This window comes from Nothobranchius furzeri, chromosome 15 (genome assembly GCF_043380555.1).
Source record: "Nothobranchius furzeri strain GRZ-AD chromosome 15, NfurGRZ-RIMD1, whole genome shotgun sequence".
Lineage (NCBI taxonomy): Eukaryota > Metazoa > Chordata > Actinopteri > Cyprinodontiformes > Nothobranchiidae > Nothobranchius > Nothobranchius furzeri.
In genome coordinates, this window is record NC_091755.1 from 60,003,647 (window position 1) to 60,030,659 (window position 27,013).

Here is a 27,013-nt window from a genome sequence, read left to right on the forward strand (position 1 = left end):
AAAGCCAACATGTGTCAACACAGGGTGAGTAACTCTGCCCATTTACGTGCAGCCTACAGTTGAAACAACCGGTGTACAATAGAAAACAGATCATGTGGGATTACTATTGACTGTTCTAGGCTACCTGCTGGGATTTTATATTTTAATTTATTTAAAAATTTTTAAATAATTTGTTAAAAAAAACACTGCTCACTCACAAAAAAGAACTAACCCAAGCATTGACCTAGGATGGGTTTGGCACAGACAGGGTTAAAATAAGCTTCATCATACATTCATTTAGTGACTGTTACCACAGAACCAGGAGCTTAAACACGTTTAAAAGAATAACAAACCTAATTTCCAGGCTGCACTTAGCACAGATTTCACATGATATCAGCATTCAGGCAGCACCTGTCATTTATGAAGAGCTTGTCAGTGTGTAATTGAGACCAGAAGTACATCATTAATAAACATGTGCAGCAAACAGGTCAGAGGAATGTGAGGAGCGACTGCACAGCCGGCTCAGATTTGGCTAAATGAATGCACAAAGGCAATGGTTTGGATTTAATGAAATCCTTCCAAATTGGCTGTCTCACAAAAAAACACCAGCTCACAAGTCTGTGGTTATATGAAGTCAGATGACTGAATGAGATCATTAGCAGAAACCGTGCAAGAGATAGAAGTGTTTGCAGAGTCAGACACAAACTGGAACTTAATAACAATGAATGGAGCTGTGGGAAATGAGCTGTAAAATTTAGTTGATCTTGCACGCCGGACGCTCCGTCAGCAGGTCTTCTGCACAGAGTCAGCACATAGTTTGTAAAGACAACATCTCACTCCAGCCAGAACGGGATGAAGTAATTTTAGCAAAAAGAAAGCCAGAGACCTGACATAAAAATAAAAGTGCTGAAGGCAGAACAGAACGAATGGGGAAGGTGGAGGTCACGAGCAAATATAAAAATAGAAAAACTGTAACGGGACACAGAGCAGTGTACTGCTCAAACATACGGAACCAGGACTCCTGAAACATGTTCGTTCAACTGATTTAATTTTTATTAAACATTTTCATCTCAGGCACGATCCACACTATTACCGGTAAACATGTTTCACTTTTACTATGAAACTGTTAGAATTCAACTTACCATTTCATATTCAGACTGCGTTTGAAAACACTGCCAAATGATGGATACATGATTTTTAAGATTAAACAAACCTCCTCTTTGGAAAGCCTTTTAAACGAAAGAAAGAGAACCCAAACTCACCTTCACCATAAATGTGTGGATTTACTGTAGAGGAAATGCTGCCACCTTCTGTGCTCCTTTACTAGACACGTATCCAGTGTGCTCCCTCACTCTTCATTTTTTATTGGACTTGCGCCAAATAACTTTTCCAACACCACCTCTGTGTCTGACACAGTGACTCATTGTCATATTCATCCTACCTCTACAGAGTTTTGTGGTTGGCTTTTCAGTTAATAAATCCTTTTATTTTTATGCTCATTTTAAAATGTGGTAACAAATATTGACTTGTATTACCTCCCATTCATTTAAAAATAACTATTTCGGGTCTGTTTTGTGTTTTGCAGGTTTGGCCGCGGCTCCGACCAGAGAATTCTGCTGTTGTGTCCTTGGGGAAGACACTTAACCCGCATTGCCTGTTGGCGGTGGTCGGAGGGACTGGTGGCGCCAGTGCTCAGCAGCCTCGCCTCTGTCAGTGCGCCCCAGGGCAGCTGTAGCTACATCGTAGCTCATCCCCACCAGCGTGTGAATGTGTGTGTGAATGAGTGAATGACTGATTGTGTTGTGAAGCGCCTTGGGGACTCATAGAACCTTAAGAAGGCGCTGTACAAATACAGCTAACTCAGAATAGCTTTTTTCATCAAAGGGCTGGGGAGTGGTTTAAGACTGAGTGTCTACAGTAAAGCATGGTGGAGGTTCATATGTTTGAAGCCAATCAGGAGTAATGGTGTCCTCGCTGCTGAAAAATACAAATAGGTACCATCAGGAAAACATCCAACCGTATCCCAGTTTGACCTGCAGCAGGACAATAACCCAAAAGATTCAGCCATGAACATCCATCTTTGGCAGAAAGAACAAAGAGTCCTAGGAGTGATGAAGTGGCCCGCTTTAAACTCTGATTTCAGCACTTTTATCTCGGATTACATGAAGAGACACAAAAATATTACTAATACTATGATGATGATGATTATTGTTATTATTATTATTATTATTATTGTAAATGCCCTGTATTAGATATAGCACCTTTTAGGGTTCTACAACCCCCAAGGCGCTTTACAACCCTGGTGGTGAGGAGCTACAATGTAGACACAGCTGCTCTGGGGCACTCTGACAGAGGCATGGCTGCTGAGCACAGGCGCCACCGGTCCCTCCGATCACCACCACCAATTAATCAGGTTTAAGTGTCTTGCCCAAGAACAACACGACTTGGACAGCCTGAGCAGGACTCAATCCCACAACCGTCCGGTTATTAGACCGGCATTTAACCCTTCTTCCACCATCATCCCTTATTATTAATCTCATCCAATCTTCACAGAAGATCTGCAGGTAATTCCCCAAGTTTTTTGGAAAGTTGTAAAAATTGTCATGTCGTTTTTGACATAGATCTGATTCTCCATGTTGTGTTTTACATATATAAACATAAACAATATTAATTTAACTCATTTTTACTTTGGAATATCTGTCCCCATACCTGCCTAAATTTTCAGCACTGTGTATTCAGGTAGGGTTTTGCATTTAATTATTTTCACAAAAACAACATGAGAGACAAAAACAAACAACATTTTCTAAATAAAATTATTTGATTGCATTCCATTTTGCGAGTATTTCCTTATATATTTTTTGCCACCTGAATGGTGTACTTCCGTCCCTTCTATAGGAAGACACGTGTTTTGTAACAGACCGTGTTTAAGACAGTCAGCACTCGGTGGCAGAATGAGGGTAAAACACAGTGGCGGCCAAAGACACACTTAAAATAATGTATTTTTCAAATATGCTCCCAAAATCTGAAGCCTGGCAGCTAGAGATATTTTGCCTTGATTCCACTTCCAAACATCAACACTTATTTTTTTACACACTAAACACATAGGTCAGCTGCACACTCTTCATTATCAGCAGCTCTGTATTATTCATTACAATTTCTAATTTGATAAACGTGATATAATTTTTTTTAATTACCACTAAATAGAGCAACTTTGGCATCTGCTGATGTAAATCTCTGAGTACTGATGTTAAGTAATATAATTTCACTATTACTCAATAATAATAATATCCAGTAAACCTATCTGACATAAATATGCTTTTAATTCTAGTGACACATCTCTGATTTTTATTTTGTTTCATTTATTTGCAGGAAGAGTAACAACTATAGCAGCACATGAAGGAGGAGCAGTAGAAAGATGCACGTGAAAAGAAGTCCAGTTGAGATGGTGTAAGCAGACACAGTCAGAAGGACACTAAGCGAGCTAAGCGAGCAGTGTTGTGACACTCAGCTGAGAGCGAGGCTAGCTGAGAGAATTGGGCCTGACTCGCTGACGACAAATACTGGAGCTGATAGACAAGGATGCGACAAGCGCGGGGCAGACAGGGCACAGGGGATGGACACAGAGACGTGTCGAGCAGGATAAATAATGTTGGCGGTGGGTGAAGATGTGTTTACAGCCTCCCTGTTCCTCAGAAGTATGCAGCATATCCTGACATGATAAGCCACAACAGGAGCTTCAAATAAAACACAATCCTGCTAACTTCCACACACGTGTGAGCTAAAAACGGACAAACTGCAGCAGTGAAGGTCCACACCCCGGGGCCTGGCAGCAGCTGGATTGTCTGCTAAGTCTCAGGAAGCAGAATCCCTCAAAGGATTGTCCTGTTGGTGACCTGGGGAAGATGTGGCACATGTGATGATGGGATGATGAGAGAGAAGCAGAAAAAAAAGGTGTGGAGTGTTTAAAAATAAATATGAAAACATCAACATTCATGTGACTTCCCCTCGTGAGTTCTGTTGCTTTCTCTCCTCTTCTGCATAGTGTTTTCACACAATTACACACAAGCACACACTCTCCCAGGAGGCACTGCTTCTCCTTATTACTCTCATGGGATCGGACTGGATAAGAAAGCACCGGCCCTGATTTTGTGATGTCAACTCTGATTTCAAGCAAACCTTTGAAAGTTTGTGAACATTTTTAAATGCTTTTGAATGACCAATGCTGAAATTTAAAACTGAAAATGTAACCCTTTGAAAAGGAAAACAATGCGCTCAAGAGCAAATAAATAGGCATCTCTAGCCATTAAAATATCAGCAAAATAATAAATTATCAACAATAAATATGGATTTCTGTCTTGATTACTACAGTTAGAAAACATTTAATTTAGTGAACCAATCAGATTTGACCAGAAGTGGAAATCAGGGCTTGTTTGTTATTTTCATGTGTTTATTTTGTTATAATAAAAGCTTTTATTCTTTTGCAGTTAAGGGTTCATGAAAAGACCTCACAATCGCCTACCTTACCTAGTCTAATGGTTCATATTGAACAAGAAAACCAACAGTTTCCAACTCTTGTTCCAGATGGAAATGTAGATTTCTATCTGTAAATGAATGTGCCACCAGGTCTAAAGGAGCATTCGGTCAATATATAAATAAACATGATTAAAGAGTCCAGTTTTATTACAGTTTCATTGTTTTTGCCCTTTTGCTTACTGGATTATATTTAAAAATATTTCACCAGTTTCAAATGCTTTCTTGTGACGATTACAATATGCAATATGACAGTATATTTGAAGAGTATGTTTGGAGTACAGGTGCTTCTTTTCCAGAACTCTGCGGTTTGCTTGGGAATGTTGTTGATCTTTTTCCTCTCATTTTTTGAGGATTGAAAAAAAGTTCTCCATGGGTTTAAGGTCTGGGGAGTTTCCTGGACATCCGACCCAAAGTTCAGACATGATTGTGTTGCCTGAACCATCTAGTCATCCCTTAAGCCTCAGGACATGGTACTCTGTGTAGCTGGAAAAACTGTTGTTCTTCGTCCATTTGTTTTTGTATGGTTCAGGAGTTCCTCTCAGAGAATGTTTTTTTTTATTCATGTCTAATCTGAGGTTAAACTGTAAATTCACTCCTATTGGTTTAGAAGAAACCCTAGAAATTATTCAAACTATTTTTGTAAAAGACCCATAACAAATCCCAGACGTTAAAGTAACAACAGGTAGTTTTTTAAACTTGAAGCTAGAGCTTTAAAATCGATCTCAGTGATTGTTGGGTTAGAAACTTGACCAGTTTCATATTTGACACCACCCTGCAGTCCTCTGATGATCAAAATTTGCACTTGATAGTTTTGTGGAGCGCGTAGGTGTTTCACGGGGTTCTCTTAACATGCTTTATGGCTGTTAGCTGTAATGCTAGTACTTAGCGTTTTCAGCTTGTCGATTGTAAAAATCACAAGAAAAAGAAGTTTGCTTTTTCTACTGGCATCATGGCGAAGCCTGGAAGTAAAAAGAGGTGGAGCACTGAGCTAAAACCGGAGGGAGCATTGGCGTGGCCTACACTAGTTTGAGGTAGTAGACACCTCAAACCTCAAACCTCTAGTAGTAGAGGTTTGAGGTCAAGCAATGGCTAGCTGACAACTTCCTCCATCTCAATGACTCCAAAACTGACTTAATCGTTTTCAGTCCTAACAGTATCACGGCAACTCAACAACCTGACCTCAACTATCTCTCACCTAATGTATCCTCTGTAATCTCCAACCTCGGAGTAAAAATGGACCAGGCTCTGAAGATGGATGCCCAGGTCAATAACACAGTTAAATCATGTTTTTACCAACTAAGACGCATCTCAAAACTAAAGCACATCCTGAGTGTACGTCTTCTGAAATCGGTGGTCCACACTTTTATCACCTCAAGGCTGGATTACTCCAACTCCTGCTTATATGGCATCAGTAAAGCAGCTCTCTCTAGACTTCAGCTGGTCCAGAATTCAGCAGCTAGGTTGCTGACTGGAGCTGACAGACGACAACACATTTCTCCAATTCTGAAATCTCTCCACTGGTTGCCCGTGCAGTTCAGGATAAACTTCAAAATTATGCTTCTCACTTACAAATCCTTGAACCATCAAGCTCCTCCATATCTGTGTGAACTTGTCCATTACTACAACCTGCCACGTGCTCTCAGGTCTGAAGATAAGCTCCTCCTAGCTGTTCCCAATGCACGTTTAAAAAGCCGTGGAGAGAGGGCTTTCTCTGTCTGTGCACCGAAGCTGTGGAACGCATTACCACTGCTAGTGAGGCTAGCACCAACAGCTAGCATTTTTAAATCACGCCTGAAAACTCACTACTTCAACCTAGCTTATACAACATAATTATGAACCTCACTGACATCTGCACTGTTTATAAACTGACTCCACAATTATCGACTTCCGTATTATTGAGGTTCTTTGTAAAATGTTTTTTTTTTTTTTTCCTATTTTTACTTCACCCTGTGTCTTAATGATTTTTAGCTGTTTATTTTTGGGAATTTTGTTGTATTTCCTTTTTATCTTTTATCTGTGTTTGACATGTTTATATAACGCCTGTTTAATTAACCAACATTTTTAGTGTACAGCGCCTTGTTTGGTTGTAATGCCTTGTGAATGCGCTTTATAAATAAAATTGGATTGGATTGGATTGGAGGTAGCTGAAGGAGGCTACAAAATCAGACTGATAGTGACCTGGCTTTGTTGCTTCTAGACTTGTAAGTTATATATATATATATATATATATATATATATATATATATATATATATACCGGAACTTTTTACTTCATAACCTGTTTTAGTATTAGTTTGCACATGTTAGTGTTAGCTCATTGTTAGTGCAAGCTATAGCAGGCAGCATAGTATGGTTGTGCATGACAGTTGTAATTCCACTTTCAATCAGTAGGGCGGGGGAGCAGGAAATTGCTCACTTTTACTTTAAATCCAGGACAAATGTTCTTAGGACCAGAAGCAAAAAAGGTGTAAAGAAGCCATCCAACACCCTAAAGGTAGAGCTTTTCAGTAAAGATTAATGGACTGTTTGAAAATACAGATAAGCTGTAAATAGTTGAACACAGTTTTGAATAGCTCACAAAGTTGAAGCTCAGTGTTTTAAAGAGCTAAAGACGATCGGAGGTTGCTCTTCTTGTTTAGACAAACACAAGAAAACCATATCTACATCTTAGAGGAACACGTGTGACATGGATCATCTACACCAGAAGAATGTGAAAATTTTCAGTTATTTAGACACATTTTGGATGCAGATTAAGATGCCCAGTAGGGAGGCCTGCCTTGAAACAAAAACTCAAGTGATGCACCACAGATGACATCAAAGCCTTTTGAGTGGCACAACACTCAAGGGATGCATATGGATGATTCATAATGGATGTGTGTCTGTGTTCCACACATGCCAGCAGAACTCTTGAGATCTTAAGAGCTGCCCTTTATGTGCATCTGCCAGCTAAGTGACACTGGTGTTAGCATACCATAGCCTTGTGTTTCTCAGACTCCATTAGGATGATGCTGTGCCAGCCGGGCTCCTTTCACGCTCACACTGCAGCTACTGTTAAGGCTCAGGTCAGAAGCTGCAGCGGTTTTGGTGACAACAAAAAGGACAATTTGCAAAATGCATCATAATAAGAAGTCATCTTCCTTTTATCGTAAGCCACAGTGAGAGATGTTGCAGAAATGATGTGTAACACACTAAAAGTAGCGTGTCCTTTCCCTGCCACATAGCATTTTCTGTTCTAAAAGCATAATTAAATCATTAGCTGTCACTTCTTTTAACCAGCAGAAAAGCACATATAATGTGCTAAATGCCCGCAGCTGTTCTGATTCAATGAATCTCAAGTGAACTCCTGCAAAAGCATTTCATTTTGCATTTGATTTTCTTCTCAGAGTGACGGTGACTGCAGCCAGGATCGGAACAAGCATCATCTTTGTCTTGGGGTTCCGGATGTGTGCTGGGCAACGTCTCAGAGAAGGCAGTTGGAGATGAGAGCCGAGAAGAGGACAATTAAGAGAGAGTTCACAAACCCAGAGGAATCTGGTCCCAAGATATTGGAATTTTATTAGAAACTGAATTGCAAGAGGCACAAGCTCGCTCTTGGAGCCAAAAACAGACAATACACTTCTGTTTAGTCTTTTAGTGAGTACGAGATGCTGTTTATGTCTCTAAATGCAGCATAGAGCATCTTTGTCATCATGCAAACTAAATCAAATCAAAGATGCCAACATCTATTTTACAGATTCTAACGAAGTCCAGTAGCACATTAAGTAATGAAATTCCCCCTACTTTTGTCACCCATCATCCACGTATGCTGTAGCAAAACATAGATTAAAAAATCATTTTATTTCTCTTATTTGAGCTATAGAATTGTCAGTTTATGGCTGAACTGTGGTCTGTTTATGCTGTTTGTGTGATTAATGAAGCACGATTTGAAAACAGAAATTGCAAACAGACATTGATCTTTACAAGTTTCATTTTATTGGTGTACTGACAATAACAATGATGGTAAAAAAGAAAATCTCCATCATACAAATTGTAATAATCAAAAGATAATATGCCAATACACAAACAGATCCACATAAGGCTGACATCAAGTTTGGACAAGTGGCTTCGAATGGCTTCAATTTCAGGAGAATTTTTTCCCCTCTCCTTGTGATCAAATAAATATTTAAATTTAGCTATCTGTGCCCTATTTTCTTTTAATTGGTAAATTTCATAAAAAAAATAATTGAAGATTTTGGAGTGGATTGCGTCGCTGGTTTGGGTGCCTTTTGTTGTCTTGCAACATAAAACTTATTTTGTTTGGCTAAAAATTTATGTTGCGGTGCTTTCCCATGACCTCCACCGTACCCTCCAACCCCAACCCCCACCTCGAAGTGTTGTCAGAGACGCAGGAAACAAGGAAGTCCATTGGAAAATCACAGCGCCTCTCCCACTCCGTCATGAGGTCTTAATTCTGCCACAGCAAGTTAAGGATTGAGGGTGGGGGTGGGTCTCGGAAATGCATCTCTGAGATTGTGAGAGGTTTTTAACTTTATGGGAAAATAACTTTTTTTGTATCTCAAAGAAAAAGAAGAAAAAAAGTAAACACTAAAAAAAAAAGTTTGTGCTTGGAAGCGGTGATGTAAAAACATTGATGTCACTATGTAAGCTCCACAAGCACTTAAATGGCACCAGTAAAACCCCGAGCCAACCCCCCTCCCCGAAGCCTTGTTCTTTATGCTAGCATCTGTAGTGATTTAAGACCTTAATAGAATTTCTAAAACACTACACACAACAACAATATTTACAATAATCATTATCTTGATATGCACTCTTTTTTTCAAATTTAAATATTTCCGCATATAAAAAATAAAATAAAAACAAGTGGAAAAAAAAGTTATGCAATAAATTAAAAAGCTTTAAGGCTGCCAGTCTTGTCAGATGCCCAGAAGAATGGTCCCTTCATTTAAACTGGCACAGAATGAATCAGGACAGGTTCAGATTTCCATAAGATGAAGCCTCTTTTTTATTTATTTTTTTAGAGCAGCAGTCCCGGTCCGATTTTAGACCATGTTCATGCTGTTGTCACGGACTCTAAACTAAATCATTTACCGTTATATTTTTTGTCTTTGAGTAGAAAACCAGAGTGTGCGCTGACAGATTTGACCCCTCTTTCAAATGCTGGTCACAAAACGACGCTCTCAAACGTGACCTGATGCGACTGCTCGTGCTTTGAGGAGCCTAATACTGACTCTAAAAAAAACTCATCAAGTTTAGATCGAGGGGTTAGCTCACAGTCTGAACTGTCGCTTCATACCAAAACCATTTGGCTTTAACTACATGTCCGTCTAGCTTTTAATTTAAAGCATTCAAGTTTTTTTTCTTCTTTAAAGATCATTTACAGTGTATCATGTATGTGTAGGGAAACAGAAAGAAAACCTGCCAGCTGTAAATAACCAGATCAGCGCTGTTCTCATCAGCGCTGGTAAACAAAATAAAAAAAAGCTTGAACATGTAGATGGAGGATGGTTAGACCTCTGAGAGGTTTAGCCATTTCACTCAAACACACATGGAAAAGAAAACTTAACACAAACTGCTGCTGCTGTCCATGACATCCACTGGGCACCTCCCCATGTGACTAGCTGGGATAGAAGCACGCGTTTTGCACGAGGGAATGAAGTTCAGCTTTATATACATGAATAAGCTTCACCTGGAGGGTTGAATCAATGGAAGCTATCATACAAAAGTAAAACAATTATAGCTTCTGCGATGGTGAAAGTGGCCGGTCAGCACCATTGATTATCAGTTATGATAGAGGTGAACAGTGGAAGCCAGTGGCCATCAGCATTTATCTAACTGTGTCTTGCTCTTCCTGTGGTTGTCACACAAAATGGCCTCCTCCAACATGTCTGCTCAGGAGGTTAATAACGCGGGGCTACAGTACAGGCACCATTCCATTTCATCACAGCTGGCTCAAGTCACACCACGTCTGGAGAAGAAATCTGCATCAGAACTAAAAAATGGAATGCAGAACAGAGCCTCACAATCCCACACGAACACACACAGCTATGTTTCAGTGCATCTAAAACGGTCTGTCAGAAGTCACTTTCTAAGTCATCACGTCAACCGCAAGAAAAATAAGAATGATTAAGGAAATTATCCCATCAAATAAATAGAGCGAGGTCCAGCCTCTTTTTTTTAAACTTCTTATTTTATCGTAGAAACACAACAAATTAATCAATCATCCACGTGTCTACCTAAACATACGTCTGAAGAAATGCATACAAGGCGATTTGTGTGAAATTATGTAGCTGCAACGACTAGAGGACAGACGGTGAGGAGAGTACGTCGGTGTGATATAGATATTCACAAAAAAAAAGGAACTATGCTTAAAGTACTGGGAGCTTTCCCCAGTAATCAAAACACTGTCAAACACAAATTAGAGAGGAGCTGCTGTGTATACCAGAGGGTTGTCAGACTGTGTTAAAGCACAGTGTTAGGCTGCATGCCTCAGGAATAATTATAAAAACAAGACTAATAAAATCATAATAAATCAGCCAGATCAAAATCTCAAAGCCTGAACATAAAGCTAATCAGTGGTCATCACCTGACGTCTTTTTTTTTCTATGCAAGCACACACGTCAGTTAAAAAGAAACACACGCACACACACACACACACGCACACACACACGTGCGCACGCGCGCACACACACACACACACACACACACACAGGCAGCCATACCGTGGTTGGACATACAACATTCACAGCACCCTGGATGGAGGAAGCTGGATAACAGCAATACAAACGCTAGACAATCCAAAAAAACTAGAAATAAACACTTCTGTAAACACCATTGACAGCAATCAGTTATTCTCTACCTCCAAATCTTTCATACAAAAAAAAAAAATAAAATAAAAAATTATAAGAAAAAGAAAAATGAAGGCGAGTAACCATTAAGAAAACGTGAGATCTAAAAATACAACCTGCAACCGTTTCTCTCTTCCTGGCCTGGACTTGTGCAGAAAGTGAGGTCTAAAGTCAGAGTTTAGAGACGGCGTCTCCTGCAAGTCACCCCTGACGAACTTGCACTGACGAGCCTCGTGCAGGCCATTTGCATAGCTCGCCCTCAGTTGCGCGCAGACAGGGAACACACGCACACACACACACACACACACAGGCAAACAAACAAACATGTGAGTTCTGAAAAAGGCGGCACGTTTGCTTAGGCAAAACCAAACTGAATGTGAAATTTGCATACACAGTCGCTCCTTCTCTGTAGTCCAATGGGGGGTATGCTAGCACCCATGCTATTGCATCTGTACAATAAGGAAGTCAGGGCTAATTTCTGCTGTGTGATACTACAGCTTATTGCCAACAGGATGAGCAATGCACTCCAACATACAGCCATAGCAGGCAGCCAGAACATTCAATGAGACTAATGCAAACACAAACATCACAGTCTTCAAATGGTATGTTCAATGGAAAAAAAAAAATACAAATAAGGAGATGATCAAAGAAGTAATATTTTTTCAACTCAGAATAAACTATTTCACATACAATATATCATCTTTTCCCACTATCTTCACTTGTGGATTTGGCATACCTTGTGCAGAACCAGCTGCAAGAAGTCCACTCGGTCAAAGTTGCTGTGTGGCGGTCTAAGGTTAATGTTTCCATGCAAATGTTTTCACAGGTTGTACTGCATTTATGAAATAAAACCCATAATAAATTAAATAAACGACAATCCAAGCCCAGGATCATGTCAGCACATTTAAGTCATACTCTTGTAAAAAGCGTGCATGTGCGGCGTGAGCGTGCACTTCAGTGTGTGTCGTCACCTATTTTTAGTAATCAAGCACAACAGTGCAGGGCGGCTAATCGTCGTCAGAAGAATGATGTTACGGAACAAAAAAATAAATAAAATAAAACAAACAAAACAAAAAACCTTGAGGAATGGATGCTGAAGGCCAAAATGGTGCAAAAGGCATGTGGAGACGAGCCCAGATGAGAAGTGATGAACTGTGGCACAAATAAGTGCAGCATTTATCCCTATTTTCTTATATGATTTATCAAACGTACTAATTTGGGTCTCCATTTTTTTCTTTTTGCATACAAACAAAAACAAAAGCAAAAAAATTAATGAACAAAGAGCAAAGATCGTCAACTAAAAAGTCCTAAAGCAGTGCTGCAACTGGTGAGATATGGCTGATGTCCCAGAGGACTTTGATTCCCAGGTGTTTAGCAGTCCAGCTCTGTCTGCGTCAGTAGTCAGCTATGGGTGCAAGCTTTCTGCTCAAGCTGACTGTGATGTTGGTGAAGAGGGGACTTCTGGAGACTAGCGGGAAGTAGTTTAGGTTATTAAGACCATCCACTTTCTGTCGCTCCTTTGAGTGACGTAGAAGAGTATACCTGCAAGCACAAAGAAGAAAACCAATCAGACGAGGAGAGAGAGAGAGGACAACTAGATGTTGGATAAGGTGGGCCTGAAAAGAAACTTGAGCTTTAATGGCACACTTGGCAGTTTTGCTTGCTTTTAGCACCCCATAGTGTCCATTATTAAACCTCTGTGGTCAAACTGAAAATGAAACGCATCTCCTCGCTGCGCGTTTGTCCTTCTAACACTTTCATCTAACAGCTGAACCCTCTCCCCAGCCTTCATTAGTGTCTACAGGAGAGATTCTTCACTAAATTAAACAATTCAGCTGTGTTCATGATCTAAAACATGCATTTCTGATCCAAGGCTTGCATCACTGGCATACAAAATTGTGAAAAAATAAATAAAAACACATTTCAGAACACTGTCGTTTGAAATCAGTTGTGTCAGAAACCTGTTACCATCACTTGTCAGTTATTGGGGGATTACTTATGAAAATGGGCCTGAGATCAACTCCAAAAATGTTTTGATTACACTGCAAGCTCTCATGTGGAGGCCTGGATGGGACATATTCATTTACTGCCTTTCCTCTGCAAGCTTGACACTTCTCTTGACATCGGATCACAGTCGTGGTGACACGATAAGATGTTTTTATTCCTAGAAATGTCAGAAATTGCACAATCTTCTTCCACAACATGGCACACTTCTGATGATAACCCGGGGATTTCATGGTGTAGCTTTCGTGCACAAAAACACGAGAATATAGAAACATCCCAAAACATCATTATTCATCAAAAGGACTAAAACTGGGGGGTGTTTTGAAAGCATGCAGCGAAGGGAGCTAAATGCTTAAACGCTTCAGAGAATGGTCCTGAGGAGTAGACAAAAGCACACGAGCATTCATAAACACGGAGGCACTATGTGGTGGAACAAGTTTCATAAAAACCTGGCAAATATTGTGAGCGATACCATGCACTCTTGATTTTGACAAAAGAAAAAAAAATTATACATGTAATCATTAGTCTTGCTTTATTTTTTTCTCCCATCAGGACGAGTTCAAATAAGCTTTTATCAGCTTTATCTTGAGTCAACTAACACTTTTAAACCAATTATGAATGTTTTAATGACTCTCATTGACAAATCAAAGCAGCATGACTTCCTTGGGTGGTTTTAAATCACCTAAGAATCCGCCCCTGAAGCTTTCAGACACATCACATGAAAAGTCTTTAAAAGAGCTGAAATTCTCAAAGTCACCACTCTCGCTTTTCATGTGACTGGCTTACATCACATGAGCCTAAGCCTCATTGAAATGATCAACTCACTCCTTTAGCCAAACGCTGGTGTGTGTGTGTATGTGTGTGTGTGTGTGTGTGTGTGTGTGTGTGTGTGTGTGTGTGTGTGTGTGTGTGTGTGTGTGTGTGTGTAGGTGTACGTGTGTGTGTAGGTGAGAGGACACTAACCTTCCCAGGAACTGGGCTTCCCCACGATGATGGTGGGGAATGGACATGTAGCGTCCCTGGTCTCCTTGCGGTCTACTTACGGTGTAATTAGCAAACTGCACCCTGTACAAACACATTTAATGCTTTTTAATCCACAATGTACACAATCAAGCAGGAGAGGTATAGTTGTAATGGATGAAGCTGTAACATGACACTAGAAGCAGGCAGGACTCTATACCACAGGTATAAAGAGATGCACATATAATACTGTGGAAGTCTATATTAAAAATCCAGTATGTGTGCAGGTGGCTGAGACCTGTATAGGTGGGGGAATGCAGCAAGGCAAAGACAAACACAGGAAAGTAAACAACAGTCACAAAAGGCTGCTATGTACCAATTTATCTGGCAAACACACCTAAAGCCAACAAATGGCGTCACCCTCGTGCAGCAGTTCCATCGCGTGGCTTATCTGTGTTCCTGGGTGTGTTTGTGTTTTTCCTCACCTGTTCCAGAGGTCGTCGTCCTCGCCTCCCCAGCCCCAGAATGCATTAGGAAATCCATTGATCTTTTTGAACTGCTTCACCATGAGGCCACTGACACCACCAAAGAACTCATTGTATGGAAGCCTGGTAGGGAGTTACAGGCACCGGAGTCATTTCATGTGAAAAATCAGTTTATAGTAACTTTATAGGGACATAGAACCAGCACTCACATGTAGGAGTACTTATCGAGTTTAACTGCAAAATGTCTGGGCATGTCTGTGCAGCCGTAGTAGTTCCTGTCGTTCTCCATGAGGTGGTCTACATCGTGGAAAATCAGACAGTCCCAGTCCAAATCTTTCATGGCCTCCTTGAAGCCCACGTTGAACAACATGGCTCGGTTAAATGGTTCCGTACCCCCCTAAACAGGAGATAAAAAGATTTTTGGGTGATTTAATTTCAGTAGACTGTTCCTATCAATATTTGTATCCATCAAAACTCATTTGCTCGTGTGAAACCGGTGATTTTTCCGCCTGGGGCACAAACGGGTGTGGACATACCTGCTCTATGACATAAAAGGCAAACTGGAGTCTCTGCTTCTGCAGCACAGGCACCAGGTGTCTCAAGAGGATGGGCAAGTGTTCATGTCGGTTCCTGAATGGAACCAGAATCGCCACCTGGGAATGCAAATTAGAACACAACAGACATCAATTAAATTTTGAAATAAATATGTAGAAATACACAAAGGACGCCCGCCGAGTCATGGAGCAGCTTGATGTGCGTGGTTCAAAGCGTGTGTTTCTGAGAGCTGATCTATTAGCAGGAGGTAAAAAGGAAAACGTGGGTAACAGCGTTTGTATAAAAACTCGGAACAAAAAACTTAACGACAGGCTTATTAAATCTGACATGAATCATTAGGTCCAAGATATTTGTGGGAAACACACACAAATGCTTATAAGTCACCTAAGAAAATAACCAACAAAGACCTGTCTGTCAAGCAATGACATAAAAAAAAATGTCAAAATGCATTAGGAGAAGAAAAGCAGATTATTATTTATTATTGCCGAGTACGTGAGTAAGACTCACGTTACCAGGAATTTGCTTTGGTGGAATAGTGCAGACATATAGATGCATCGAACACCATCCGATAGATGTGCTTTGTTAGCTTCTTCAAAAAAAGTCTCCTCCACTATGTCAGCAACTAATGAAGGAGCTGCTAAATCTTAGACCACACCCTTCAATAAGAGTTAGCATTTTATGTTATGTCTGAAATGATGCTTGTAATCTTGGATGATTGTTTGTTAATAATGTCATAACAAGTGGTACCAAGAGATTTACGAGAAGATACCCACATTCCACGTTAAAGAATTAATATGACATCATAATAAAGCTTTAAGAGTACATAAATGAATCTAATGCAGATCTTTCCTGGTTTCATACTTCCCTAGATGACTGAAATACCCTTTTTTATAAACATATGTGTTGCATCATCAGAAAAAACTGAAAAGCAGATCAGTGTAATGTGATGTAATTCAATAGTTCAAACTAACACACAGAGAAGAAGTAGACCGATATGTCAGTAAGCCGATATATCGGGCCGATATTTATCATTTTTTATGCATCGGCAGATATACCTCCTTAGTAAATCTGATTTAAAGCCAGGCACATCACTGGACAGCCTGGTGTTACTGCAGAATTTTATTTTAATGCATATTTACATTCCTGAAAAACATCTGCTTAATAAATGGTCAAAACTTTTTTTTCCCCAACTAAAATTTATTTTTATTTACCAGTTTTTAAAATTTAATATGTTTACTAATTTATTTGAATAAATTCAGTTAGATGTCTGATTTTAACACTGAGCAGTTCACAAAATTAAGATGTAACAGTTGGTTAAACTCGGTCTTCACAAGCTGATTCAGCTTCAGAAGTTTTGTGAATCAACTGATGTCGTTAGTCACTTCATAGCACGAGAGGAAGACGTCTAGATATCGAACATGAAAATCAGCCCAAAAGATCATCAGCACTAATCGGCCACCTATTGGTATCGGCAAAAAAAAAAAAAAAAAAAAAAAAAAAAAAAAAAAATTGGTCAACCTCTAATACAGAGGTGGTTGAAACTCAATTCCATCTGACTTCTGCCAGAGCATAAACCCACTCCACAGAGTCAGTCTGGACTTTACAGGAAAAATGCACATTGCTTCTCCAAATCTCTCCTATGAGGCATTTTACTATTAGCTAAAGGTCTTTTGTACCATTTTGCAGCCTATATGGAGGGATAATGCGTCGGTTACCCTACTGGCCAGGCTGCTCAGGCTCGTCAGCCCACTCTCCTCTTGACAGCGTCACTACACACTTACCTTCCAACGAGGTAAACAGTCTGTGGGCTTCCAGAAGCCTCCTGGGGCCATGCTAGGCTCTCGCTCCAGCGAAAACCTTTCGACCTCCTCCAGAGATATTTCAGTCATGTTCACCTCCAATCTGCCCTCTGAGTGTGGACACAGAAGAAAAAGCGATACACAAGTCAGAGATTTTATAAGGACAGAAAAGTCCACGGCGATGAGAAGGAAGGAGAAGAAGAAAAGGGAAAAAGGAGAAGAAGGCGAAGGAAATACGACAGAGAAAATGTCAAATCAGGGACACCCAAGTTGAGCTGTTACAACACATTTGCATGCATCATCAGTCCAAACTGGAATAAATGTGTGTTCTGAACCATCTGTCAACTCATTACAACAACAAATACTGTACACACCAAGAGAATCATAATATTGTTTCAGTATTAAAATAAAGACGGTGCAAGGATTAGATAACAGACCCCCCCAAACACGCGAATGACTGTCGGACTTACTCATTGAGGGCAGCTTCTCAGGGCAAACCTGCGAGGGGAGGTATGTGAAACCCTCAGGGAGGTATGTCGTGGGAGGGGCGTCACTCTCGCTGAAGTTGAAGTCATAGGAATAATCTGGAGTTACAATGAACAAGTATAAACACATCACTCACAAGTCAGGTTTAATTTTAATGTCTTTCTACAGAAGCTGAATGTATCATTTCTTTTCTCTAGAAGCGTGCACGCATTCCTGAAACACATGCACGAACTGTAAATCTGGGACAGCTCCAACCTCTAGCTTTTATTTTTATTTTCAAATACTCAATCAACAGACGTAATTGAATCCATACTTATGAGAAAGACTAAGAACTCCTAAGATGTTTTGGATGTGTGCATGATTGTGTTTTCACCTGTCCCATTGATGCTGTAGGCCCCCCTCACCACTTGCTCTAGAACCTGAGCTCCAATGTTCTTCACGTTCTCTCTGATCTGGATGCCCCTGGCCTGAACCATGAAAACATACTCATTCACTGTGAAGAAAGGAAAGAACAAAACAGAAATGAGAATATGCAGAAAAGAGTTCATAAATACCTAAATACATTTAAAAATGACTTTTTAAAATCTTCTTCAGCTATTAAAGAACAATCTTGGCACATACCAATGTTTAAGGAAGCAGGTTACAATGGACGGAGTCTCCTTAGAAATTAGTCACAAAGTGTACACAAACGATTTAATGAGGAACACTCACTAACCGCACATCAATAATCTTTTTGTTTGAAGATTATATATTTGTGATTGAGCAAAAACAAGATAAACTTAGAGAAAAGGAGGCAACTGGTTTTGGAGTATAATAATGTCATTGTTTTGTCTTAAGATGCACTAGCAGCTCCAGTCATTAGCTACTGCTCTGTCAATAATGGACTATTATTTCTGACACATTTACTTGTAATGGGGGAAAGAAAAAAAATAAAAGAGTGGAAATAGAATGAGTGCATAAAAGAAAGCATAAAAGAGGCTGAGTCAAAGGAGGAGGCAGTAAAAGCTTTTTTAGTGCATTTCCATTTTTAAACCCCACAATAAAAAAATAAAACTGTTGTGCTTTTCATTTTCCACATCCAGAGTATCTTGTGTATCCGACTGCATGCCATTCTATGGACAATCACTCTGATAGCCGTTTTCGTAGGTGACATTTTATCAGAACACCTTAAGAGGAAATTCAGCTCTGTGCGGTCTGACCTAAAAAATGCCAACTGAAAAGTTAACCTACCATGCAGCAGCAGTGCAATGGAACAATGGGAGGATGTGTGTTCTAAGTGAGTCAACAGATGGGCTGTAAACTAACCAGTGAACCACAAACCACACACACACACACACGCACACACACAAACCAAATGTAAATTCCACTGAAAGTCACTCCTCTCACTTCTTTTCCTAAATGCTTTTCTTTGGAAGGGGTTGTGGAGAGCTGGTGCTCATTTCCAACATTGACAACAACATTGAGAAGCCTGGGACACCCCAGACTCATCACTAGTCCATCACAAGGTCGCACAGTGACAAACAACCATCCTCACACACACACTCAAACTTAGGGAACATTTAGGGTTGCCAGTTAACCTAACATGTATGTTTTTGTGTCTGTGGGAGAACATGCTAACTCAGTGGAGAAAGCTCACATCTAGAATTAGAACCTGCGACCTTCTTGTTGCAAGGCAACAGTGCTACTATGTCACCATGCAGCCCCTCCAAAGAAAGCATGCATTAAAATATATATGCACTGTAAAATGTCTGTTTTTTAAAGGAGTAGTTTACTGAAATTTTTTTAATGATTATTTCTGATTATAATTTGTCACTGAGTTTTTCATGCAGGCTGAACATGAAAATGGTCTACACCTGTCTCCTATATTACCTTGATACAAAATAGACAGTGAAATGCCAGAATTTGAAAAGCCTCACAGTGTGACATCACACTGTCACTTAAAGGTGCAGTATGTGAGCATATAGTGATATTTTCACATTAAGAAAACCCCAAAAGAGACTGTTTCAGTAATTTTGGAAAGAAGGTTTTACTGAAACATATTTCATATCCAGCAGGCGGACTGTCAAATTTTCTCTTTTCAAAACAAAGGAAGGAGAGACACAACTACAGTTTACCATCAGTGAGTGGGGGGTTGACATGTCTCCTGTGAGCTAATCATCCATCCATCCATCCATCCATCCATATCCGCTTTCCATCCATCCATATCCGCTTTCCATCCATCCATCCATCCATCCATCCATCCATCCATCCATCCATCCATCCATCCATCCATCCATCCATCCATCCATCCATCCATCCATCCATCCATCCATCCATCCATCCATCCATCCATCCATCCATCCATCCATCCATCCATCCATCCATCCATCCATCCATCCATCCATACATACATACATCCATACATACATACATACATACATACATACATACATACATACATACATACATACAGGTGCTGGCCAGTAAATTAGAATATCATCAAAAGGTTGAAAATATTTCAGTAATTCCATTCAAAACGTGAAACTTGTACATTATATTCATGCAATGCACACAGACCAATGTATTTCCGATGTTTATTACGTTTAATTTTGATATTTATAGGTGACAACCAATGAAAACATCAAATCTGGTATCTCAGAAAATTAGAATATTCTAAAGGCCAATGAAAAAATGTTTGTTTCTCTAATGTTGGCCAACTGAAAAGAATGAACATGAAAAGAATGTGCATGTATAGCACTCAATACTTAGTCGGGGCTCCTTTTGCCTCAATAACTGCAGTAATGCGGCGTGGCATGGACTCGATCAGTCTGTGGCACTGCTCAGGTGTTATGAGAGCCCAGGTTGCTCTGATAGTCGTCTTCAGCTCCTCTGCATTGTTGGGTCTAGCGTATTGCATCCTCCGCTTCACAATACCCCATAGATTTTCTATGGGGTTAAGGTCAGGCGAGTTTGCTGGCCAATCAAGGACAGGGATACCATGGTCCTTGAACCAGGTGCTGGTGGTTTTGGCACTGTGTGCAGGTGCCAAGTCCTGTTGAAAGGTGAAGTCTGCATCCCCATAAAGTTGGTCAGCAGCAGGAAGCATGAAGTGCTCTAAAACTTCCTGGTAGACGGCTGCATTGACCCTGGACCTCAGGAAACAGAGTGGGCCAACACCGGCAGATGACATGGCACCCCACACCATCACTGACGGTGGAAACTTTACACTGGACCTCATGCAACGTGGATTCTGTGCTTCTCCGCTCTTCCTCCAGACTCTGGGTCCTTGATTTCCAAAGGAAATGCAGAACTTGCTTTCATCAGAAAACATAACTTTGGACCACTCAGCATCAGTCCAGTCCTTTTTGTCCTTGGCCCAGGCGAGACGCTTCTTGCGCTGTTTCATGTTCAAGAGTGGCTTGACACACGGAATGCGACACCTGAATCCCATGTCTTTCATGAGTCTCCTCGTGGTGGTTCTTGAAGCGCTGACTCCAGCTGCAGTCCACTCTTTGTGGATCTCCCCCACATTTTTGAATGGGTTTGTCGTCACAATTCTCTGCAGGGTGCGGTTATCCCTAGAGCTTGTACACTTTTTTCTACCACATTTTTTCCGTCCCTTCGCCTGTCTGTTAATGTGCTTGGACACAGAGCTCTGCGAACAGCCAGCTTCTTTAGCAATCACCTTTTGTGTCTTGCCCTCCTTGTGCAAGGTGTCAATGATTGTCTTTTGGACAGCTGTTAAGTCAGAAGTCTTCCCCATGATTGTGGTGCCTTCAAAACAAGACTGAGGGACCTTTTAAAGGCCTTTGCAGGTGTTTTGAGTAAATCAGCTGATTAGAGTGGCAGCAGGTGTCTTCTATATTCAGCCTTTTCAGAATATTCTAATTTTTTGAGATACCAAATTTGGAGTTTTCATTAGTTGTCACTTATGAATATCAAATTTAAATGTAATGAACATTGGAAATACATTGGTCTGTGTGCATTGCATGAATATAATGTACAAGTTTCACGTTTTGAATGGAATTACTGAAATATTTTCAACCTTTTGATGATATTCTAATTTACTGGCCAGCACCTGTACATACATATCCGCTTTCCATCCATCCATATCCGCTTTCCCAGAATCGGGCAGCTTTGACAATTGTAATTTGATGGCAGCTGGCAAAAAGCCTCAGAGTTGTTTAAAGTGGTTGCAGTAAAAAAAAAAAAACCACAGGGTGTCATTTTTACTTTATTTCTACATAATGCACCTTTAACATTTATGGACTCACCCATTTTGACTCGTGACAAGGAAAGCTGTTGTTGGTTTAGTGTCCAGGAAACAGCAGAGAACATCTCATTTATATTATATACATATGTGTATATCGGCATTCCTGAATAACATCTGCATAACAAATGCTTTAAAATTATTTTCAACTATTTGTATTTACCAGTTTTGCATATTATCGATTTGTTAACTTTATTTAGATGTGTGACTTTAACACTGAGCAGTGCACAAAATTAAGATGCAACTGATGGATAAATTTGGCATTCAAAAACTGATTCAGAAATTTTGTGCACCAACTCATGTTATTAGTGACGTTTTAATAAGCAAATAAAGAGGAAAACATCTAGTATTGACCATGAAAATTGGCCCAAAACAAACATTTTTTTATCAACATCAACATTTTATCAACTAGCCATCAGCTGATCATGTCTCCTTCACATTGCTTAGTATCGGCAATAGAAAAACCACTATCAGCTGACCTCTACTCCAAATCCTGCCATCTGAAGCTCTCCTCTGATATGGCAATTTTCTGAAACAGGCACACAAGTGCTTTTTGTACCCAGAGTGCAACTTACAATGCATTAATTCCTACTAGAGACTACTGCAGATGTATTGATTAAATGAGTGAATCCCACCTTTAACGCCATGAGCTATAGTTTCCTGATTTTAAAGAACAAAAGCAAAACTTTTGAATGAACTTACATGATAGCAGAGGATTATCTCTCTCCTTTTCTTTATGCGGAGCAGCACTCTGACAAAGGGCCGTCACAATGGATCCCTGACTTTGATAATCTCTGTCCGACTGCCAAATCTCTGTACATTAACTCAATTCAAAAATGCAAAAATAAATAAATAAAACCCAAACATGATCCCGTGTCTTGCACGCAGAAAACATTTTAAATGGCGTCAAATGAAAAACATGTCTGAAAGTGCACAGTGTGTAAGTAAGATACTGCTGAGGCAGAAATTCATGGGATGTGATTTGTCATCTGTAATTGCATTACAGTTTCCATCACTTTCATCTTATTTTATCCTCGCTGCCTGCCAGGCTTGCAGGACTAAAGAGTAGTGGCTAAGCTGTAACTGAAATCAATGTTCGAGTTTCACCTCAGCAGCATGGAAATCCTACAGTGCAGCAAAAAGATGACGATAATAAAAAAAAGTGAACTGTAGAGCAGAACTGGTTCCCTAACATGCATGAAAAAAAAGCGTGCATACACAAAGTCGCTGATGCCTTCTGAGACACCATATGATGGAAAAATGCTAAAAGGCTTCTGGAGTGTGACCCGGGGCTGGCATCGACCTATCCCAACATGTCTCGTTCTCATGCCTGCCAAGCATATGGGGATTCACATACAGCCCTACCAGGGCAAATTCGACCTACATAGATACATTTTTGTGCAGTAGCATTTGCAGAAATAAAACAACCTCAACGTGATCTTTGCTGTAAAACGCCTTTCTAGACAGAAACTCAAAACTGTTTTTTTCAAGTGGGGAACAAAGTGGCAGGCACAGAAATTGAGACCATCTTGGCTTCGTCTACTGTATACAAGGCAGCGGGCATGCAATTGCTCTCAGATTAAACATGCTCTCCAGACTCTGGCATAATGGTTTTTGCTGACGTATTCAAGGCAACAAACTGTGACATATGCAAAGAGACACAGGAGACCTGGACCTTAGAGGAAACTAACATAATAGGCAACAACACAAGCATTCACACTTGACGTTATCAGCAACGAGGAGGCATGTAACACACGCACATTCAAATATGGAACTTTGATGCATCCTTGCCTGTAACTTCAAGATAGACATATATATTGGAAAGACCATGCTATCAAACCCAGTGTAACCCATCAAGTATAACAAAAGACCTTGAACAACCTTGTCTTTCCCGGCTCTGAGAACACACTGTCCACATGCCAAGCCTGGCCCACCTCTCCTTCTATCCCTCTCTCTCCACACTACAACCTCTTTCCACTTATCTGTATTTCCCTCCATCTTGCTCTTCCGCTCTCTGTACTGCTGTCCTTGTTTAATGTGCTTCCAGTCACTTTCTGTCAAACCCATTTGTTCTTATCGTTTTAGTGAATAATCTGAATGATGGATTGCAGGCTCATGAGAGCACCTCCAGGCAAAGACCCAACCCAATACAGTGCTACATGAAGCTTAGTAGAAAAAGAAAAAGGCAACCAACAAGCAAGAAAAAAATAGAAGACAGACACTATCCTCCTGTTTGTACTCTGTAAGGCAATTAACTCTACACTGATAGCTCAGCAGTGGGAGGTGATCTGTCCCATTCTGCTAGTTCCCTGATAAGAGCTGAAAGGCATTTTTATTATATTTTATTTCTTTATTTTCCTCACAGCAGAAATGGTTACAATTCGCACATGCATGCACGCGCACACACACACACACACACACGCACACACACACACGCGCGCGCGCTCACACACAATAATTACAGTCATAGCTTTAAAGCTTTATAGACATCACTGTCAAGAGAGGGTTAGTTTAATGCAACAGCCTATCAGTGACACCCACAGATTCACACATTTGCGGAGATAATCTGAGAAGGAGGGTTGTGCAGGCGCACATTCATCATACCTTCATGAATGCGGAACATATATCATGTTAGAGTAATTAATTCAGCTGTCATCTACACTATCAGAAATGTAACGCATATTGCCGACGCATGACTTAGCAGCTCAATTTCAATATCTCACTGGAAAGTGAAGAGGCTATTACTCCAACCATTAACAGCTAGTCTCTCACAATTAGCTGGCGCATCTGTGGCTACTTGGGTTTATTGATCTATAGGTAATGTTGGGATTAGTATGAGCTAATGTTTTCCAGCACAAAACATGAGCCTTGCTTCCATATGAATATTGAATCTCAGCTGAAGAGGGGTCAAGCATGTCATTACCTCTTTTGACCCTCTGTAAGTGATGCCGAGAAATCCAGAGAGGGTGGATCAATACTTGCACACAGAAGCCTCTCGGTCAATACAAAACACAAAATAACCAAAGCTATAAGAATATTGCTTTAGTCAGTCTACTTAATGTATAAAAATAGCTTATTAGCAAGGTATTAAAATATACATAAGTGTGGGATGATTTTGGGGTTCATGATAAAAAGTCAGTGTCAAGACCACTAGATATGTTATTCATTTCCATCCAGCCATCCATCCATCCATCCATCCATCCATCCATCCATCCATCCATCTTTGAATCCATCCGTCCGTCCATCCATCCATCCATCCATCCATCCGTCCATCCATCCATCTTTGGATCCATCCGTCCATCCATCCATCCATCCATCCATCTTTGGATCCATCCGTCCGTCCATCCATCCATCCATCCATCCATCTTTGGATCATCCGTCTGTCCATCCATCCATCCAGAGTCGGGTCGCAGGGGCAGTAGTAAGTCGAGACGCCCAGATTTCTCTCTCTCCAGCCACTTGGGCTAGCTCTTCCGGGTGAACTCCAAGGCGTTCCCTGTCCAGGTGATAGACATAGTCCCTCCAATGTGTCCTGGGTCTCCCTTTAGGCCTCCTTCTGGTTGATCGAGCCCGGAACACCTCACCAGGCAGGCGTCCAGAAGGCATCCAGACCAGATGCCCGAACCACCTCAACATCCTTTCAATGTGAAGAAGCAGCAAATCTACTCCGAACCCCTCCCGGATGACTGAGCTTCTCACCCTATCTCTAAGGGAGAGCCCAGCCACTCTGCGGAGAAAACTCATTTTGGCCGTTTGTATCCGCGATGTCATTCTTTCGGTCACTACTCAAAGCTCATGACCATAGGTGAGGGTAGGAACGTAGATCGACCGGTAAATCGAGAGCTTTGACTTCTGACTCAGCTCTCTCTTCACCACGACAGATCCATACAACGCCCGCATCACTGCAGATGCAGCACCAATCCGCCTATCGATCTCACGCTCCAGTTTTCCCTCATTCGTGAACAAGACCAAGCGATACTTAAACTCCTCCACTTGGGGCAAGACCTCCTCCCTGACCCGGAGAAGGCATTCTACCCTTTTAATTTTCTGCTGTTTTAATAAGATTCCAAAAACAGCAAGGTTTCCACATCTATCACCCCATACTGCTAGTGTGTATAGTCAGAACAGAGTAAAGCCTGATTCATGCTTCTCTGTCAGCTCCGCAAGGGACAGATACGCACGGATTGACAGAAGCCTTTTGCTCTCATACTTCTCCGTCTCCTGGGGAGTGTTGCAAAGCAATTCCCCGGCAGGACAACAGAGGGCGTAACGCTGTTCTGTGGTATCCTGTCATGTATCTGGTCCAAGATAGGATGTTTATATTGTGTTTTTTGTTTATATGAGACTTTTTAACACCGACAAATTTGTCTCTCATTCTCCTCCACCTCTTCATGCACTCACCACCTCTAAACCCACGTTTCCTGTCATTTCCATCCACAAATAAAACCCTTGCTGCGTATCTTTTCACTCATCCAGTCTCGAGGGAATTAAACATTCATATTTTAGAGTATTTTCGCGAGGTATTCTTCAAGCTTCTCCGTGTCTGCCGTTAGTTATTCTCGGCTCTCTTCATGTTTTTGAGGGCGCAATGGCAGCGGTGTAGACGACAGCGGTGCCCTGACCAATCACAAGCTTGCGTTCTCCATCTCCTTCGACGGATGTTTAAAAAAGTGGGCTTGACTCCGTACATACTTGTGTGTCTGCCGGGGCCCTACGCAAGGACAGATAATGGCGTTGCGTGTCTCCGCACTGACGCAGATGGAGAAGCATGAATCAGCCTGAACACTTCTCCTTTTCTTAACTGATACTACAGTTGTGAGTCAGCTCTACTGCCACCAAAGGCAGAAATCCTTAAAACTGGCATGACAGTTAGGAAATGTAGTTTACTGCTGGCTACTGAAACAGGCCAGCTAATTAGCTAGCAGACAATAATATTCTGTGAAATAAGCAATTCACTTTAGAGCTGCAGATGCTTTTAATTGGGATGCATTCTCAAGGATCAAGGATTCTTTCTCGTCATTCGCATTACATGTTTACATGGGGTGGAACAAAATTACGTTTGCACGATCCCGGAACAAAATGAGAGATAAAAGTACAACAAAACAACATAAAAATTAAA

General features: G+C 40.8%; 2 protein-coding genes across 3 annotated transcripts in view; both read right to left on the bottom strand.

The window, feature by feature from the left end:
• The window catches only part of LOC139063350 (acidic proline-rich protein PRP25-like), a 308,451-nt gene that overhangs the window by 197,192 nt on the left and 84,246 nt on the right, over positions 1-27,013 (bottom strand). The gene's annotated exons all lie outside the window — the stretch shown is intronic.
• Positions 12,592-27,013, bottom strand: part of b4galt5 (UDP-Gal:betaGlcNAc beta 1,4- galactosyltransferase, polypeptide 5) — a 50,577-nt gene continuing 36,155 nt past the window's right edge. For both annotated transcript variants that reach the window (XM_015968073.3, XM_070545066.1), the window contains exons 2-9: positions 18,019-18,138; positions 17,630-17,743; positions 17,142-17,269; positions 15,342-15,458; positions 15,015-15,202; positions 14,806-14,928; positions 14,324-14,425; positions 12,592-12,898 (exon numbers count right to left, since the gene is read on the bottom strand). In XM_015968073.3, the coding sequence (XP_015823559.1) occupies positions 12,751-12,898; positions 14,324-14,425; positions 14,806-14,928; positions 15,015-15,202; positions 15,342-15,458; positions 17,142-17,269; positions 17,630-17,743; positions 18,019-18,138 (1,040 nt within the window). In that variant the 3' untranslated portion in view covers positions 12,592-12,750. The remainder of the gene's footprint in view (positions 12,899-14,323; positions 14,426-14,805; positions 14,929-15,014; positions 15,203-15,341; positions 15,459-17,141; positions 17,270-17,629; positions 17,744-18,018; positions 18,139-27,013) is intronic.